Source organism: Nannobrachium achirus (genome assembly GCF_963921795.1).
Source record: "Nannobrachium achirus genome assembly, chromosome: 22".
Taxonomy (NCBI): domain Eukaryota; kingdom Metazoa; phylum Chordata; class Actinopteri; order Myctophiformes; family Myctophidae; genus Nannobrachium; species Nannobrachium achirus.
The window spans coordinates 1854822-1872321 of NC_137829.1; the positions used below are offsets into that span (position 1 = coordinate 1854822).

A 17500-nucleotide genomic window follows, 5' to 3' on the forward strand; every position below is an offset into this window, starting at 1 on the left:
CACACAGACAAGCTGCGTGACCGTTTTTCATAGTAAACTTGAAGGGTGTCACATGGCTTCCTCTTGGGAGGGGGAACTTCTTAAAGTCGAGGGAACGTTTGCGAGGTCACATCACAGTGGGAGGTGTGTGTGTGTGGATGGGGGGGTTAGTGGAGGAGGTGGGGGTGTACTGTAGGTGGGGGCTTAATGCCGCCGGGACGCATGTCTTCATAAGACTGAGACAACGCATGTCTTCATAAGACTGAGACACACTTCAACTGTGCTGCTGCTGCCGCCAGGTTTTTAAGAAGATAAAACACGGGCTGTGGAACTGGGGGGGAAGGAGGGGGGGTGGGTGACTGTGGGGGGGAGAGGGGGGGCTTTCTCGCCTAGGTTCTCGATGGCAAGGTAAAAAAAAGAAAACAGACTCCGCATGGGGTAGATTATGAATACATTTTTAAAGCGGGATAACCGGATCCTCGAGCGCCTTTTGCATAGCGGCACAAGGGGGGCAAACATGGCAAAGTCTTCAGCAGTCAATGCAAGCAGTCAGAACATATTAATTGTAGAATTATGTTACATATAATATAATATAAAGTATTATAATTATATTAAAATTATATATTATAGCTTTTATATTTAGGCTTTAATTGATTATGTCACGTTGCTGCTTCGATTTAGAATGGTGCACGGCCGAACCGAATCGATTTTTTTTTAATAATTTGAGTCCCAGATGGTTTTTAGACAATTATTTTTACCCCTTTTTCGCCCCAATTTAGTCGTTATACCAATTGATTCCTCCCCACACACATTTCTGTGTTGTCACTGCCGTTGTATCCTACTGACTCACCTGCCAGTGAGGAGCCCTCACCAGGAGGACGTAGAGCCTTCGTCCTACTCCTCCCGCCCAACACTCCCTGCTGACAGCCCATAGGAACACATGCAATGACCAGTCATAGACGCCCCACATAGCCGGTTGATTGTTTTTGACCAGTTGTAACTCGAGTCTTTTCTAAGACTAGAGGTTTAACTACTGGTCAAACATTATTAATAATATTACACCACTAAGTGAAAGTTGCTCTGTCAAAGTTGTACTTTTTTTAAAAACAAACAAACTTAAGTATTCAAAAGTACACATGCTTTGAAAAAATACTTGAGTGTTCAAAAGTACAAATTACAAAGTACATTTTTATGTACTTAAGTGCAGTACTCAAGTAAATGCACTTAAGTACATACTCAAGTAAACGTGCTGTTACTGTCAGTGTCCCACCACTTGGTAATCAGTAGGGGTGTAACGATATAGTAACTGTATCGAAATATCGTTTTTAACTTAAAGAATCGAAGTAGATCGAAATGAAAACAGCTAAAATCGAATCGTATCGTTTTATTTTGTATCGTATCGAATCGGCAGTGCAAAGAATCGATTGTATCGATACTACCTACTTGTGCGTTGTATTTAGCTTTTTTAAGAAGAAAAAAATAAAAGGAGGGGTTTAATTACTTTTCCTTTCCATATTGCTACACTGGTCTATCGATAAATGTATGTAATCTCTGGGTTCATGTCAAGGTGCAGGTTTGTCAATATACAATGTCCATGTATTTGGCAGATAATCACTGTGTTTACTTATTTATATCCATAATAATCCATGGGCGCGTTCGGAAATGCGCACTCAACGCACTGGTGTGCCATGTTGTCGTTCGTTTATTCGGTGCACTTGGTGCGTTGTCGTTCGGAAATCCAGTGCGCGGCGCACTGGTGTGTTGAGTGCACGCACTCACCAACCCTACTCAGAAGATGGGGTTAGGCGGTGTGGTGCGGTGGTTCGGTGTTCTGATTGGTTGGTTTTCATAGCCATGTCTCGAACGCTTCTCAGCTGTGAACAATGGAGGAAATTACCGCAAAATGCAGCATTTGCAGCTTAATTGGTCGTTTGGCCTTGATAGTTTCACACACACATTAACGTGTAAACTAACAGCAGGTATGCCAATGCTATGAATTACATCTCCTTTCAATGTCAATGTTACGTTAGCATACTAGCAACTGCTGCTTTTCAGAAAGTTTGCCTTCAGAGTTCAGAGTGAAAAAGCACACAGCTCCCTGTTAAAACTGGTCGTTCGTAAATAAGCCACACTGAACGCACTCTCCAAAGTCACGCCCACTGCACTCACTACACCGAGCACACACTCGGTGCGGGTTTCCGAACGCACCCCATGTTTCCCTTAAAAACCTGCACTATCCACACCTTTCACACAGATTTAATTTCTTTGCTAAATAGTTACTATATCGATTTTAAATCATTGAATCGAATCGTATCGTATCGCCATGAATGAACCAATATCGTCCATGTATCGTATCGTCAACCATGTATCGTGATATGTATTGAATGAATCGCTATTAAAATGTATCGTTACACCCCTAGTAATCAGGCATACCATTATAGAGAATCCATCTGTTCATTCTCTATGTCTCTCTCTCTCTCTCTCTCTCTCTCTCTCTCTGTTCATTCTCTATGTCTCTGTCTCTGTCTCTCTCTCTCTCTCTCTCTCTCTCTCTCTCTCTCTCTCTCTCTCTCTCTCTCTCTGTTCATTCTCTATGTCTCTGTCTCTGTCTCTCTCTCTCTCTCTCTCTCTCTCTGTCTCTGTTCATTCTCTAAGTCTCTCTCTCTCTCTCTCTCTCTGTTCACTCTCTATGTCTGTGTGTCTCTCTCTCTCTCTCTCTCTCTCTCTCTCTCTCTCTCTCTCTCTCTCTCTCTCCCTCTCTCTCTCTCCCTCTCTCCATCTTTTTTTATTTATTTTTATTTTTTAACTTCCCCATTGTCCACTGTAGTTAAAATGAAATTTGTGGTTGGGTATGACTCACACATTTCCAAAGGGATAGAATCAATTTCTATGCAAATGATCCCATCTCTGTGTGTTCCTTGAGGTTAACAGATCTTGGTAATGTGGTTTATTCATTGGCTGTGAGGCACACGAGAGATTATGGGAGATGATGGATACGTCAGTGTCAAGAAACCATAATGTTTGACCTTATCCCGCAGTAAATGGATGTTTCATCAAGACCAGCCAAAAAGACCCCTCCAGCAGGGGTGTCACACCAAATTCTGGGCCCGGGGTACAAGGATTCACTCACATTCTGTGCTTTAACTATTGAAAAATAGCAGATATACAAGCTCACAGGATTCACTCACATTTTGTGCTTTAACTATTGAAAAATAGCAGATATACAAGCTCACAGCGTGTAGATCTGCTACTTTTGAAAAATTGTGAAATGTGTGCACGTTTTTTTGAAAAACCCATGTTTCTATGTCAGTGGGTGCTCAAACTTTTTCATGTGAAGGACCCCCAAAATGATATGTATTTGGCCACGGACCCCCCGTCTTGGGGCCTAGTAACTCAGTCCCCCCCTTTGTGACACCCTGCCTCCAGTCCTGAGCTGTCCTCATTGAAATGTAAGTTTTGCAGATAAATGGCCAAAAAAAAGGTCCAAGAGACATTCAGAAGTCATCAGTGTCACACCACAGTAAATAGATACTGAAAAAAAAAAATTGTAACGATACATTTTAACAGCGATACGCAATACGTATCACGATATATGGCCCCAAGTATACTATGGAATGGAAAGTCAATAAACCCCTTTTCTTCTTAAATCTCTCAATACAATGCAAGTACTTAGTATCCATACAATCTTTATTTGCATTACAAAACGATACAATACGACAAAGTCAAAAGATATGATATGTTGCTGTTTACCTAATGATATACTTAGATTTTTGTCAATGCGGTTGTATCGTTAGACCCACACTTTTTCATGTGTTTGAATTTTCTGCCAGGGACCCCCTCTCAGGGACCCCCCTCTCCCCTCACAAGAGAAGGTTTGTGTTTATTAAATAATTTCACATGGGGAACCCCCCTCCACGGACCCCCATCACTTTGAGAACCAACTGACCAACAGAACGAACGCCCACAGGGCTCGGCAGCCTTCGTGTAATCGGCGCAGCAGCGTGAACGAATGTTTGCACGTATTTTTAAATCACCATTATTCACTCAGCGTCTGTGGAACACGGGGGCACAGCTGTGTGGCACCATTTCCTCTGCATCACTTGAGAGATGAGTGCGGGGTTCCCAGTATAGGGTTCCCTTTAACAATTACTTTTTTTAATCTATATCATTTTGGTATTAATTGAGTACCTGAGACGAATAACAGTCCAAGTCAATTTGTATTTATTTTTATTTTTTTTAATATAGATATCTTTTGATTTACCAGACTGTAAACCACAAACTAGTCATTTTTTAACTGTTAAATTGTTAATGTACTCCCCCCTCATTTTGTTCAATTGTCAGTTTTAATGTTATCTGTTCCCTTTGTCTGCTGAATATTGCTTGTACGGACGTATACTGTTGTTCCAAAAACTGTTGGAGATATACTGTTTTTCCACTTTCCACAAGTATCTTATAATTCCTAATATACATTAGTTAAGTAAAACAATCTAATTCAACGAAATGAGGGGGGAATGCATAACGAATTTAACAGATTAAAAACGTATAGTTTGTGGTTTACAGTCCGCTAAAGAAAAGAAAATCTATATTAAAATTTTAAAAATATGGACTTAGACTGTTTTTCGTCTCATGTACTCAATTCAAATGTTTGGTAGACACAAATTCAACCATACTGTACATACAGTATTGCATGCATCTTGTTGTTCTCAAAGTGTGGTCCAGAGAACCTCTGTGTTACTTGAGGGAGTTCCAAATGGACCCCCTCTCAGAGATATGATGGTGCGTGAAAAAAAAAAAAAAAAAAGTTTGGTAGCCGATGGTATTGCATAGCAGACGGGAAAGTCCACACACCCGCTCTGACAGTGTGATGATTTTGGGGTTCCTTCACATAAAAGAGTTTGAGCACCACTGACATAGAAACAGACTTGCACACATTTTTAGGATTTTTCAAAAATAGCAGATCTACAAGCTCGCAGCGCGGCACTCGGTGCCACGCTGTGACCTTGTATATAGTCAAAGCACAAAATAAACCCCCTCCCCTGTATGAAGAACGTTCATGGGGGGCCCACAGTGAATCCCTGTACCCAGGGCCCAGAATTTGGTGCGACACCCCTGTTCCAAGTTCCATATCAACAACCCTAGTTACTGCTAGTCCAGACGTTCTCAAACTTTTTTCAATCACGCCACACCAGAATTGCATTGTTACTTTAAAGTAGTCAAATATGTGTAAATCTTTCCCTCCTAAGAGAAAGTATGTCTCGAGGTACAGGTAGTGTATATGTAATAGTTTCCATTATGACAGATTGAAACTAGAACTGCACTCTGTCGAGGTGACAACTTGCGCCTTGTGCATAAGTATGCCATTGTGCACAAGTAGGCCATGTATGGCCTACTTGTGCGCCAGCAGAGCGCGCCATGAGGTGCACTCACCACGGGCATCACCACTGGCATCACCAGGAATGCTGGTCCCTCAATGACTGTTAATGACGACGTTGCCAGAAATGCTGGCAACGTCAGCAACACGGGCAGACACCGACATATGGGGCTGTTAAGTATGACATCCGTTTGTAGGCAGAGGAGAATTTCTGCCCCCAGTTTCCGTGAATCTTTTTACTATTTAAACATTTTTCTTCTCTTTGTTGAAAGGAAAGTGTTAGAATTATACTTTAGTCGTTATCTTTGTCTCGGATCTGTTGAAATAGCGAGGGACAGAAAATGCTCTGGGGGCAGAGTTCTCCTCTGCCTACAAAATGATGTCACGGCTTAAAAGCCCCGCATAAATATATATAAATGTATAAATATATATATATAATATTTTGCAATTTTTTACTATAGGCTATCGAATGTTTCAAATAGCTGAACTTCAAGCTCACGACGTGTCGATGTATATCGGCTGTTTGAAATATTTAAAAATGGTAGAAGAAAGCCCTCCATTAGGGATAAGGGGTAAGTCCTGGACGAAAATATAGGCCTTGTTGTGCTGTAGGCCGAAAAAGACCAGTGTTACTAAGCGCTTAAACTGATGTGATATTGATAAATTCCAAATATTATTAAAGTATTCTGTGGCAACCCTGGACTTACTGCACCCACTTTGAGAAACCCTGGTCCAGTCGCACTGCATTACGGAACGGCGGTTCTAATAACCCAGGTTTCTTTCTTTTTTGTTTTTGCTGCTCCGTAATTTGAATGCATCTTTCGACCTCAAATACATCCGCGATGCCCTCCTGTATGTACAATGCATATTTTATTACGACATATTTCAAAACATGTGTACATTTTTGATACCCCATGCATATTTAATAATTCTTTTTCCTTTCTGCCATGCTCCAAAACTCCCGGGAATTCATTCAAAAAAACACCAAACATCAAGATTATGTCCTCTTTTGGGAATTCATGGAACACAAAATCATCGCAATGGGTTGTCTCATTATAATCACATGCCTTATTTATCAAAGGATATATATCGCAACTGAGGTGAAAGTACTTAAATCCGTCTCTAGCAGATGTCTTGTGGGACACATAAGACAGATAAGAGTTTCCATTTGAGATGTTCCGTATTCACCAGGCTTGTGTAGGATCTCGTACAGTAGGAATGTGATTTGCTTACTAATGTTGACGGGAGATCCTCCCAGAGGCCCAGTTCCAGCCTGCGATCGTACTCACCGTTCAAGTACCCTAAACAGACAGCCTAAATAACCTCAACGTTTATACCGGTCACCATTATAATAATAATTTTAAATTATATATATATATATATATATATATATATATATATATATATATATATAATATATATTAGGGCTGGGATGCGATTAAAAAATCACAATTTATAGCATTTTAATCGCATATTAATATTTGACCCGAGAAGCATTTTCAAGTAAAACGCATTTTGTTGTATGAGTGAATCAATGAGTGAGTTTTTTAAATCTAAATTTCGCATCCACTGGGCCAAGCAAAGCGCTCTGATCGGCTACTTCTCCCTTTGTGTTTGTTGTCTCTTCTTGGTTGGTGCATCGCTATGATCGGAATGCCCGAAACTGAAGGTTCTGTAGTGCAAAAACTAAGTGCGGTTAAAATGTGTTATTTTTTTTAATCACGTAATTTTTCTGTAATTAATTCATCGCAATTAATCAGTTAAAGTCCCAGCCCTAATATATATATATATATATATATATATATATATATATATATATATATATATATATATAGTGGAAAAAGCAGATCTACAAGCTGATGACTACAAGCAGATCTACTCTCTGTTGTGTCCTATTTGGTCTATTTCTACTATCTAAAAACATTTTAGAAAGTATAACATTATAAAATATGTAGGCGACGTGCTAAAAGACTTGAGCCACGAGAGGAGGCAGCACCGAGCGAGTCAGCGAGTGCAGAGCACCACTAAGTCCGCTTTAATTGACTCTGCGCCGTTGGAGTTCGTGACGGAATCATAGCTCATGCCCCCCCTCTCCCCCCCTTCCCCCCAGTCAACATGTCAAACATCTGACTTCTCGTGATGTGTCTGACAAAAGGACTCCAATGTAAACACGCCATAGTGCTTTCTTGGGTTTAAAGGAGTAATTCACCCCCCAAAATGACTTTTGTTCTATTGATTACTCATGCCATGGAGACTTGATTTCAATAATATTCTTTTGTTTTTGTCGCATTCCTAGGACAATCATTTGATTACAGTAAATGTGCATTCATTGTAATACATTTTTTTTATCTTAGGAATGCGTCAAAAACAAAAAATATTATTGAACTCAAGTCTCCATGGCGTGAGTAATCAATAGAAAAAAGGACATTTTGGGGGTGAACTACTCCTTTAAATCCTGTTAGCAGACCTTGTAACTGTACTGTTCTGTGCTTTTCCTATGCAAACTGCTAATAAAGTATTCAATCAATCAATCAATCAATCAATCAATCAATCAATCAATCAAACAATCCATCCATCCATCCATCCAAGAATTCACGCGTTTGTTTGACGTGATGGGACTGGACGATGTGTTGAAACATCAACGCATAGCTTCTTCTCTGGACATTAGTGTTGACCATGATTCATATAGTTGGTCGCGCATCGTGTCACGCATCAGGAAACAGACCGACCTGCTTCTGTTTCTGATGCGCTGACACAAACCAAAAGTCTGGATCAGGCCTCTGTAACTCCATCGACACTAATGTGTTGCAGCTGCACGTCAGGGTTCAAGAACCAGCGCTGTGACGAGCTGGCCAACCCGTGCGATTACTTCTGTCAGAACGAGGGGATGTGCACAATCACAGCCCTTAACAAACCACGCTGCAAGTAGGTCCCTCTCTCTCTCTCTCTCTCTCTCTCTCTCTCTCTCTCTCTCTCTCTCTCTCTCTCTCTCTATCTCTATCTGTCTCTCTCTTTCTCTCTCGCCTCTGCCCGGCTGCTGCATCCAGAGCCCGTTCGCCCACACTGCTTCATCATCCTCCGGCTCCATTTCAGCACCAGTTCAATGTGAGGTCCTACCCCCCCCCCCCCCACCCCCACCCCCCCCTCCGTCATGTGCCATGCCTCCAGTGGTGGACAAAGTACTCAGCACCACCTGTTACCATATTGCTCGACTGCAAGTGAAAGCTTTGTACTTGAGTTAAAGAACTGGAGTGTTTGAAATCTGAACAAGGGCTCGTTCAGATTTTTGGACATTAAGCTGTAGGACATACTTGCTATTAATATAGTGGTTGCAAAGGTATTTATTGATTGGTTTCAGTTTCTGATGAAAATAAAGCAGTTCCGGTGATTGGGGCGGGGCCTGGGGGCCACTTATTGAAAATAGATGAATCCACAAACCTAGCGTAATTTATATCGTTGACATATTTGTACCATATAGCACTAGTTTTGTTCTGGGGTGTACGCCGCGGCGGCGCATTGATACTGGACACAAAACATGTAATAGTACCATTTGACAGAGGGGTCAAAGTTGAACGAAGGTAGCTCTATCAAAAACAACAATAAACAGTACAGTATAGAACAGTTTTTTCACTATTTAATGTTTTTTTTTTTAAATGGTGAAAACGAACGGTTTTGGACAAGGTTTCCGCCCCACAACAACTATATGTACTTCGCTGCTGTGTCCACCACTGCTCGCCTTCACTATACTGTAGCTCTGTCTACTACTGCTGCCCCACTCACTGCCACCCATAACATTCAGCACCCACCACCACCACCCAACATCACCTCCCACCAGCACCAGAACGCAAGCACTACCTCTACTCTAGGTTACTTAGTAACCCCAGAGCGGCGATCCGATTTTTTTTTTATGAATGAAATCGAATTCAATTCTGGGGTTTCTTGGGCGAAGCGGCATGGACCCAATGGTCTTTTCTCTGGATTCTCGGGTTGGGGCAGTAAATGAGTTTTTAACTGCATGCTTTTTTTTTTTTTTTTTTTTTTTTAAAAGGCTGTTGCACACCTTAAAGGAGTAGTTCATCCCCAAAATGACTTTTTTCCTATTGATTACTCACGCCATGGAGACTTGAGTTCAATGATATTTTTGGGGTTTAGTCGCATTCCTAAGACAATAATTTCATTACAATAAATTTACCCCCATTGATTCCGGATGAGGACCCGAATGCATTTGGGTCCCCATCCGGAATCAATGGGAATGCGAAAAATACAAAACGATATTATTGAACTCAAGTCTCCATGGCATGAGTAATCAATAGAAAAAAAGTCATTTTGGGGGGTGACCTACTCCTTTAAAGGTTGGTGACAGAGGTACGTAGGACAAAACATGCATATACTGATAGTGACACATTCTGAGCTCCTACATCGAGTTTTGTTGTAGGAAAAATCTGGGAAAAAAACCCCTCCAAGACTAAATAAGGCTGACCTTAAAGTACACTGTGATGTAAGCAATACAACCGCAGTCCGATATAATCAGATGAATAACGGGTGTGATAGATCTGATGTGTATTGACAATACTGTCGATGCTTGCACATTGGCGCACACTTAAATGTAACACACCCAATCCAATAAGCATATTATTAGTTGCCTGCCTGAAGCTTACTGCTTTTTAATCCGCTGTCATTTTTTAACCTGAACCGGAAACAAACAACACAATCAGCCTATAGGGTTTCATTCCCGTTTAAAAATAAGATGACTTAATTTAACGTCTAATCAATGATGTTTATTTGTTGTTGTTTCGTGGGGGGGGGGGGGGGGGGGGGGGGGGGTCATACTGTAATAATGTCGATATATTTTATATATTAAGATTAGAAGAAGATTAATTAATCTACATTAAGACCAGAGACGGAGAGAATTAAATGTTTTCTTGTGGATTTTCGTACAATCAAAGAGATGAACTCTCAGCTCTCTCCCTCCAACCGACCAACACCCTTATTAAAATTCACGCCGGCGCTCTCTCTCTCGCTGTGACATTTAGTTCTAAGAGGGTGTGATTAATTTGCCATATGCATGGGGTCTGCATTCTTATTTATGACGCCTTTGATGTTCGCCCGATTCTTCGAGTGCATGTAATTTAGAATAATTTCTGTCCCTATCATCATCTCCGTCGTTCCCCCACCCCCCCCCCCCCCCCCCCCCTCAGATCACTCATGCTTTACGGACCCTCATCTGCGTCAATCATGTGGAAATTGGATCTCATGCACCTTCTCTAACACAGTGGTTCTCAACCTGTGGGTCGGGGTCCCCACATGATTTTTTTTTTGGGGGGGGGGGCTCATCCATCAGATGACAGTGAAGTGAAATTTGTTTTACTTTTAAAACCTTTTTAATCCCTAAAAAAGAAAGACAGAAAAAATAAAAGGAAAAGATCATTACTGCACCAATGGTAATCGGCAAACTAGAGTATAAAAACTGGTCAAACATTGGTCATATTGTCAAATGATATAAGAGGAAAACGTTGTGAAAGATATTGTGAAATATTGTGAAATGTTGTCACAATATTTATCTGTGGAATCAAGTCAAACTAAACAAAAATGTAATACCTCAACTCCTACAATTCCAAGTGCTTGTCAGGGTGGGGGGTCCCCAGTTCAAATATGATTATTTTGGGGGGTCCCCAGTTCAAATACGATTGTTTTGGGGGGTCCCCAGTTCAAATATGATTATTTTGGGGGGTCCCCAGTTCAAATACGATTGTTTTGGGGGGTCCCCAGTTCAAATATGATTATTTTGGGGGGTCCCCAGTTCAAATGTGATTATTTTTTGGGTCTCAAGGCCTGAAAAGTTTGAGAACCACTGGTCTAACAGGGGCTCATACTGTACAGTATCACTCCACCACCGTCGGACCCCTATGGGACCCCCATCCCAACACAAAATGACATGATGTCTTGTTTTGCATTCTGTCTCAGTTTGTTCATGTATCTATTTTTACTAAATAGCCTGACATGTTAATTTCCACGACTTTTCTATGGACCCTCTATGAGGTGGCTGCTTTCCCTTCCCACTGAAAAGTGTGAAATAGTGTATTTTGTGTTAAGATCAAAAGACTTTAAAGAGTGACACGTACCTCTGAATCCCAGAACTCGTGTCGCATGCTTAGCCTGAGTCCAGATGGAGGTGCTCGTTCAACGTTTTATTTTTATTTATTTTTCCCTTTGAGTCTGATTTCCAAGCGTCACCTGTTATGTACTTACAGTACAGGCGGGTTATGATTGGACAGTGCTCAACGAATCACAGTAGAAAAGGAATTTTACATGGAAGGCATGGCTCTGGTCCCACCCACACCTACACCTCAGAACCAGGAACAACCCAAGGTGGAGGGGCGGGGCCTGGAATTATTTTATACTTTAGCTATTGAAAAATAGCAGATCTACAAGCTCACAGCGCGGCCTTGTAGATTAGCTATTTTAGAGAAGTCGTGAAAATGTGTGCAAGTCTTTGAATATAATATAATACTTTTTTAAGCGAACATTTGTAACTCAAATTTTGCTTCTGGGGTTGGTCCCTGGAACTAAATATTTTCAGATGGGGGTCCGTGGCCAAATACATATAATTTTGAAAAGGTTTGAGCACCACTGACATAGAAACATAGGGTTAGGGTCAGAAACCTTCAAAGACTTTTTTTTAAAAACGATTTAAAAAAAAATAGCAGATGAAACATCTTTTTCACATGAAAAAGTATGAGCGTACTTTGTGACGTCCCTGTAGCCTTGTACGCTAGGATAGAAGCGCTGAGAGTCACTCTTTTCTTTTGACCCCTCCCCCCTGCAGGTGTTCCGTCAACTGGGCGGGAACGCAGTGTGAGAGGCCCGCCCCCAACAAGAGCAGCAGGTCTGACAACACCAGCGGAGGTGAGTTTACCATACCATCTTATACATTCCTCTAAGAGACACACACACACACACACACACACACACACACACACACACACACACAAAAATAGCTAATAGTTAGCTCACAACTTTCCACTTTTCTCTTTCACCTCAATCGCAGTAACATCCGTATACACCACGTCATCGCATCACCATTTTTTTTTTCAAAACTTTTTTTTTCCCAATTTTCTTTTTTTTCAAAAAAATTTTTTTTCTCAAAAATGTTTTTTTCTCAAAAAAATTTTTTTTCTCAAATTTTTTTTTCTCAAACATTTTTTTCTCAAAAAACTTTTTTTTTCTCAAAAACTTTTTTTCTCAAACTTTTTTTCTCAAACTTTTTTTCTCAAAAAACTTTTTTTTTCTCAAAAAACTTTTTTTCTCAAAAAACCTTTTTTTTCTCAAAAAACTATTTTTTCTCAAAAAACTATTTTTTTCTCAAAAAAAAACATATTTGGCCATTACACACACCACACTGCCGCAACATGGCGGTGAGGGCCGCGCAGCGGCCTGAACTCTAGACTTTTAAAGAACAGCAGAGGTCCACACACTTGTAACTTTTCAAAAAGCTCCCTGTTCGCGGCTTTATTTGTAGAGTAATGTTTCGACGCAAGGTCTTCCTCAGAACCAGTGGTGGAAAAAGTAAAAGTGTCAATACTGCAATATGGAAATACTCTGTTACAATTAAACGTCCGGTCTTCAAAATGTTCTTGAGTAAAAGTATGAAAGTGTTGGCATCAGAATCTACTTACAAGTCTTACAAAGTACCAAAAGTAAAAGTACAACATGTTTGAAAACAGCAGATCTACAAGCTCACAAAATGGGGCTTAAGTTAATGTACGTTTTGGAATATTATAATTTATACCTGCAAAGTAACTAGTAACTACATTTTCAAATATATGCAGTGGAGTAAAAGTAATGGCGTAAAAGTATTGGAAATTGGAAATCCTCAAGTAAAGTACAAATACCTAAAAATCTTAAGTACAGTACTTAACACTTTTTTTGCCAGGTAGTTTTTATAATTCAGAAATGCAAAACCACCAGCGATTTTAATGATTTTATCTCATTTTGAAGGACCCACCGAAGTCACAGGCGTGACCACGAGGTGATGTGTGTACACGCTGTTTGTAATCCAACAATCATGTCTTCTTTCGCTCTGTAAAGAAAAAATTTGACCGCGATGATCCGTTCTTTAGTCATGGATCATGGTCCGTTGAAAAAAGCGTCTCGATTTGGATGAACTGGGAGTAGGATCCTAGATCCTAGATAGTGTCTCGATTTGGATGAACTGGGAGTAGGATCCTAGATACATTCTCTAGCATTGGTCTGAAGGGAAAGCCAGATAACCAGATGACTGCATCTCCCGAAGGATCATGGAAAATGTAGTCCCTGCATTACTGTCTGATATTAAACAGTGTATATGGTGGCCAAGTGCGGTAAAATCTTAAATTGCGTTTGCACTCCTTACACCTCACACTAGCCGCCAATCAGGGCTGGGCTGAAATGATACACCTGTGCAATCATTACGGGAACGTTCTGATATCGAGGGCTTCATTTAGGCCCTTATTAACAGTGTCTAATGCAGGGATCCAAAATGCAGTAGTAGTAGTTTTGACCTATTCAATACCAATATAGGCCTACTTGAAATGCCATGTTTGGCTTCTGCAAAATGAAGAGCCAATGGGTTCGTGAAATCTTTACTTTTTAAAGCTCTCAAGGTTTTACCCACATGCCAGCCCTGTACAGAGTAACTGTATTACAGTCCCTTGACACTTGTGAGCATGACTGCGCAAAGCGAATTGCAAGAAATTGCATTACAGTAATGTGGTGCTTCGTTAGAGCGTCATCCAGTCGAATCCCCAGAAATGCCAGAAAAAAGCACCATGCCTTTGATGAAGGCACAAGACTACTGTACTGTGTATTGTTCTTTTTCTTTTCAAAAGCACTGCAGTAGTCAGAAACGTCCTTACTTTATGTCCCCTGTCTTTCAAGTACACATATTGTAGATAAGTCCTGCCTACCCAGGACTGCGTCAGCGGCCGGGACATGCAGGGTGTAAACAGAGTTCGATAAAACTTTTTATTTTTCTTTTGTTTTCGTCAGTGGTTTTGGAGGTGCACTCTATCGAGGCCCCTCTACATGCAAGTCCAATCTTTTTGGTGGCAGTGGATCAGGAGGTAGAGTGGTCGTCTTGGAATTCCGAAGGTTCCAGTTTCTAATTGATGGTCCTGGCCACGTGTCGAAGTGCCCTTGAGCAAGACACTGAACCCCTAACTACTGATTCCTGCGCGCGGCACGGCTCCAAGAGATGGGTCCGATGCGTAAAACAAATCTCGCATATACAGCATTGTACATGACAAATAGTAGGACTTTAACCCATTGCTTCAACCAGACACACAAATCTTAATTTGAACAATTTTGTATTTGAGGCATACATTATACTGCTGAAGAACTCAGACTGGGTAAGCGGCTGCTTGCGGGCCCGGGACTCCATGGGGCCCGGGACTCCATGGGGCCCGGGACTCCATGGGGCCCGGGACTCCATGGGGCCCGGGACTCCATGGGGCCGTCAGCCTCCAACTGCTGGTCAGTCTCAGTCCAAATGACCATCAATCCGACTGACCGTCTGTCGGAGTCCCCCTGCCTCGCAATTGGGCCCCCTTTCTCTATCTCGCTGCCTCTGTTTACACCTATTTCCTGTTAATATTAACCCGGGTAACATTTTGCACATTGGGAGGTAAAGGGGGACACTTTGAAGGACAACAGGAAGAGAAGACAGGTGTTATGGCTGCTGTGTAGTAAGAGATGGCTGCAGTCACGCACATTCAACACTTTTTGTATCAATTCAAATATGCCACAGAGATAGGCAGCGATGCACAAGCAAGCAAGACGTTAATAATGCCGGTGGACAGCGGGTACACCAGCGCTAGCTCTGAGGAAACGTTACAATGATCATCATATCATCACGGCGTGAGTACCAGTAGCCTCACTATTGCTGAACAGGTCAGCTGAGCAAGGTTATAACTTATACTGTAACTAGAAATGTAAAGGTTTGAGAAACAATGCTTAATTTATAAGCAGCGTTTCTCAAATGTTTACATTTCAAGGTCTCCCCTCTGAGTCTGATAGTGTGCAAGCGTGGTTGCACTTGCACACTATGAACAAAGAACGTGTTAGGACCCTCTTCTCTAGCCTATCTCTCTATCCCTCAGTTCAAAGCCTGTATCAACAGAATAATGTTGTCGTGTGTGCAGGCGCGGTTCTAGCCCTGAGCAGCAGGGGGTGCTACAGGGAGCGTCAGCGCGCGCGCGACCGCAGTTTTATTAATTTATTTTTAAAGTTTTGCAGTCATTTTGCCCTATTCACCAGCAGTCTCCCAGTCCCCAACCACCCCTTAGGTTAAGCAAAAAAACAACAGTTTAAGTCCTGTTGTATAGTTGGGACTGAACAAATTGAATGTAAAGGAGTAGTAGGCTGTAAACATACAGCTTCATCTTGCATAAGGGAATTAATTATATTGGACTAATAATTGCGCAGGCTCAGGCTGTGTGTTTGCACGCATACTGCATGGTTTCATAACAAGTTGTTTCTGTTGCATCGAGGCCAACAACACAGGTACAGAATAATGAGAAATAGTCTGAAAGTGAGGTCTGCGCAAATGTTTCATAGGTTGATATTCATCTGTCCAGAAATTAATCAATTATAGACTACTCACTGTATGGTCGAGTGGTCACGATAGTGCGTCCAATCCATGCATCTCTTTGGGAAAGTTGTAAAGGCTTTGGTGGTGATCTTTTACAGTTTCCATAACATCTCCTCATAAAGAACTTCAATCGAGTGTATGTTTGTTATATATGGGTTGTTAGTTGTCCTGCGTGCCTTCCATAATTCCCATGGTCCATGGGTTAATGGACTGCTATCTTCTCTCTCCCCCCAACGCCCCCGTTCGCAAATTAATGTGTAGGCTAAACTGTTCTGATAATACAACTTGTTTTGGCTGTCCATTCATGATGTATAACTTAAACTGCGCGCTAGTAGGCTATTCCAACCCAATGCAGCTCACAGAGCGACAACATAACAAACCGACAACTAGGGCCAACCCAGCAACAACTATCGTTTCCTGTCTTACTTTCACAATAAAGTGTCTCCCGCTTACCTCCCATTGCAGCTTATTTCACGCAGGTTATTATCAACAGGAAAAAGTGTAGCTTAACCCGTGTGTTTTTGTGCAACCAAACGTGCATGGGACTGGGAGAGAGAATGATGAGGGTGAGAGAGAGAGAGAGAGACATCGAGAAACAGAGAGAGAGAGAGAACTGCCGTTGTTTAGGAGTAGTACTGCACTTGGTATCACACTTTTCTCCGTCTGACCGTCTCTCTCCCGATTTTGCTAGCCCCGAAAACTACTGGTGCTAGTCCGGAAAATAGTGGTGCTTATTGCTTAAGTCCCCAAAGCCTCCGCCTAAATCCGCCACTGCGTGTGTGTGTGTGTGTGTGTGTGTGTGTGTGTGTGTGTGTGTGTGTGTGTGTGTGTGTGTGTGTGTGTGTGTGTGTGTGTGTGTGTGTGTGTGTGTGTGTGTGTGTGTGTGTGTGCGTGCGTGCGTGTGCCTGTGCGCGCACGGCTGCACCGTGCGTAATTTGGTTGCATGTTTTAGGTTTAGGTTTAGGTTAATTTATTTCGGTACCAGTTCATACAATCATTACAGTACAGTTATTTACGATATATCACATGCTGGTCCGAAAAGGTATAGGCAGAAGCCGCAGCTTATAGTGCCTACCCCATTTAAAGTTGTACTATGTAACTTTTTTTATAAAACAAATCTTAAAATTCTCCTAACTATTAAAACACAAAAGTTTTAGAAGATCCGCGCCGTGAATTTCAGCCTGTAAAGCCTTCTCTATATGTAAACTGAGATCCTTGCCGTGGACCGGATCTCGCGCCAAAATTGCGTCATCACACTACCGGCCAATCACAGCGAGGGTTATACAACTGCCGGCCAATCACATCGCATCTTGAAGTGGGGTCGCCATTTTGTTGTCGCCGGTTTGTACCATCCAGTCTCTAGGTAATTTCGCCTACCAGGCAGGGTGAAGGAGTGTATCTCTGGAATTACTGAACGCACAGGAACAAGGGACCCCTCCAAAGATAGATCTCAGCGAGGTGGAGGCAGACGCGGGGGTCTGAAGGTACGAAAAACGGCCGAAAGACGCGGACGCGACCGCGGT

At 41.8% G+C, this 17500-nt stretch overlaps 1 protein-coding gene across 1 annotated transcript in view; it reads left to right on the forward strand.

Annotated features, from left to right (window-relative positions):
* The window catches only part of LOC308308144 (low-density lipoprotein receptor-related protein 1B-like), a gene marked incomplete at both ends in the record, with an annotated part of 592679 nt that overhangs the window by 561982 nt on the left and 13197 nt on the right, over nucleotides 1–17500 (forward strand). The window contains 3 exon segments of the mRNA XM_080753509.1: nucleotides 5223–5239; nucleotides 8162–8275; nucleotides 12177–12256. Coding sequence (XP_080609635.1) covers nucleotides 5223–5239; nucleotides 8162–8275; nucleotides 12177–12256 — 211 coding nt within the window.